This window comes from Eimeria mitis, genomic scaffold (genome assembly GCF_000499745.2).
Source record: "Eimeria mitis Houghton genomic scaffold, Emh_scaff6115, whole genome shotgun sequence".
In the NCBI taxonomy this organism is placed as follows: Eukaryota; Apicomplexa; class Conoidasida; order Eucoccidiorida; family Eimeriidae; genus Eimeria; species Eimeria mitis.
In genome coordinates, this window is record NW_013574325.1 from 1 (window position 1) to 1,720 (window position 1,720).

At 37.4% G+C, this 1,720-nt stretch overlaps 1 protein-coding gene across 1 annotated transcript; it reads left to right on the forward strand.

The window, feature by feature from the left end:
- Positions 1-254: 254 nt before the first annotated feature.
- Positions 255-1,313, forward strand: EMH_0086030 (uncharacterized protein; the record flags this gene model as incomplete). The annotated part of the gene is made up of 3 exons (XM_013500977.1): positions 255-309; positions 656-767; positions 983-1,313. The coding sequence occupies 3 exons, from the start codon at positions 255-257 to the stop codon at positions 1,311-1,313; spliced, it is 498 nt and encodes a 165-aa protein (XP_013356431.1).
- Positions 1,314-1,720: the final 407 nt, after the last annotated feature.

The following is a 1,720-nucleotide window of genomic DNA, read 5'->3' on the forward strand; positions in this document are numbered from 1 at the left end:
ATTCGATCTTTTGAATTTAATTTAATTTAATTTTATTTTTTAATTTAATTTCTTCTGAGTTTTTGATTAGAATTATATTTCACTTTTTGAATTCAATTTTTTTTCAGCTTTTCGTTCTATATTTCAGTTCTGTGGATCATGAACAGTTTCAGCTTTTTGAATTCTTTTTTTTAGAATTTATTTTTATTTTATTTTTTAATTTTATTTTATTTCAAGTTTTTTAATTTCTTTTTCAATTTCAGGTTAACCCTGTTATGAGGACTTTCGTTTCCTCTGGCACCTTCACCTACGACCGCTTCCGCTTCGGCGGTGAGCAGCAGAAACACGAAAAAATATTTCAAGAAATATGAATATAATATTAATATTATTTAATATTATATGAATATAACATTCATATTATTTAATATTTTATGAATATAACATTTATATTCTTTATATTCTTTTCGTGTTTGCATGCTCTTTGTTTATGTTTACTGAATCACCTGCAAAGGATCAACTTGTTCATAGGTTGACTGTTTCAAAGAATTCAAAAAAATTTTTGTGAATTTCTTTGATTATAGCTTGAAAACAACGAATTTTTTTGTTATTTTTGTGGATTATTTGTGATATATTTGTTTATTTTCGTCTTTTTTTTGTTTTTTTTGTTTGTTTTCAGGTGAAGTCTCGGGAAAGCTAGATGCCTCTGGAATGAAGTATGCATTGGGCGCTTCCTACACCGCACCGACGCCCGGGCTGAAGGGAGGCAGTTGGATGGCAGCAGTGAAGACGTAAGCTTTTGTTTATGAATTTTTTCTTTTTTAAAATCCCGGAATTAAATTCTTAATACTAAACTTTGAAATATTTATACATATATCTATATCTGCGGCACAAACTTGTTTCCTGGTGTTGCACGTCCGTGTCAGTCGCACCCGCGCACCTGTACACATACACCTGAAATTCAAAAATTTTTTTTTTTTGTGTTTTTGTATTTATTTGTTTACAGGGCTCCAGCAGGCAGCATGATGTTTGGAAAGATAATTGGGAGTGTGAATGGAAGGTCTTTGGATGGCCGCGGCGCAGAACTTGCTGCTGAAATTGAATACAGTATTCCTGAGAATAAGAGCCACATTACTTTCGGTGGGCTTTGGTATATGAACGACGAGAAGGACACAGCGATCAAGTCAAAGATATCGCAGAATGGACTTCTTGCTGTTGCAGTTACACACAAACTCTGCAACTACCTGCACGCCACTGTCGGCACGCAGCTCGATGTATCCAAAGGCCAGAACGCAGAGAATGTGAAATACGGCGTCAAGATAGATGTCATTGCATAAGCTGTTGAGGTGGTGTTGCTGTTGTTGCATGCAATGCATGCGTTGCATGCAGTGCATGCATTGCATGCAGTGCATGCATTGCATGCAACAACAGGAGACAGAAAACAAAGACACATTCCAGCTGAAAGAATGAAACAAGAAACCTGCTGCCTCGTTGCAGAGCCGAACCCTCTTGAACCGACTATTGCTGCTGCTGCTGCTGCTGCTGCTGCTTCGTTTGTCAGCGGCTGCAGCCTGCAGCAAAGCTCGTAAGAGGGAATAAAAATCCCTTTTATTTACCTTCTGCTGAAGTCATTCGGCGAAAGAAAACACAATTGAAGGAGGCGAGCCACCAAGCAAGGCAGCTTTTCTTTTGAAGCCCGCCGTACTGCGTGACTGTCTTCTGCCTTCTGTTGCGTTTTTACAAC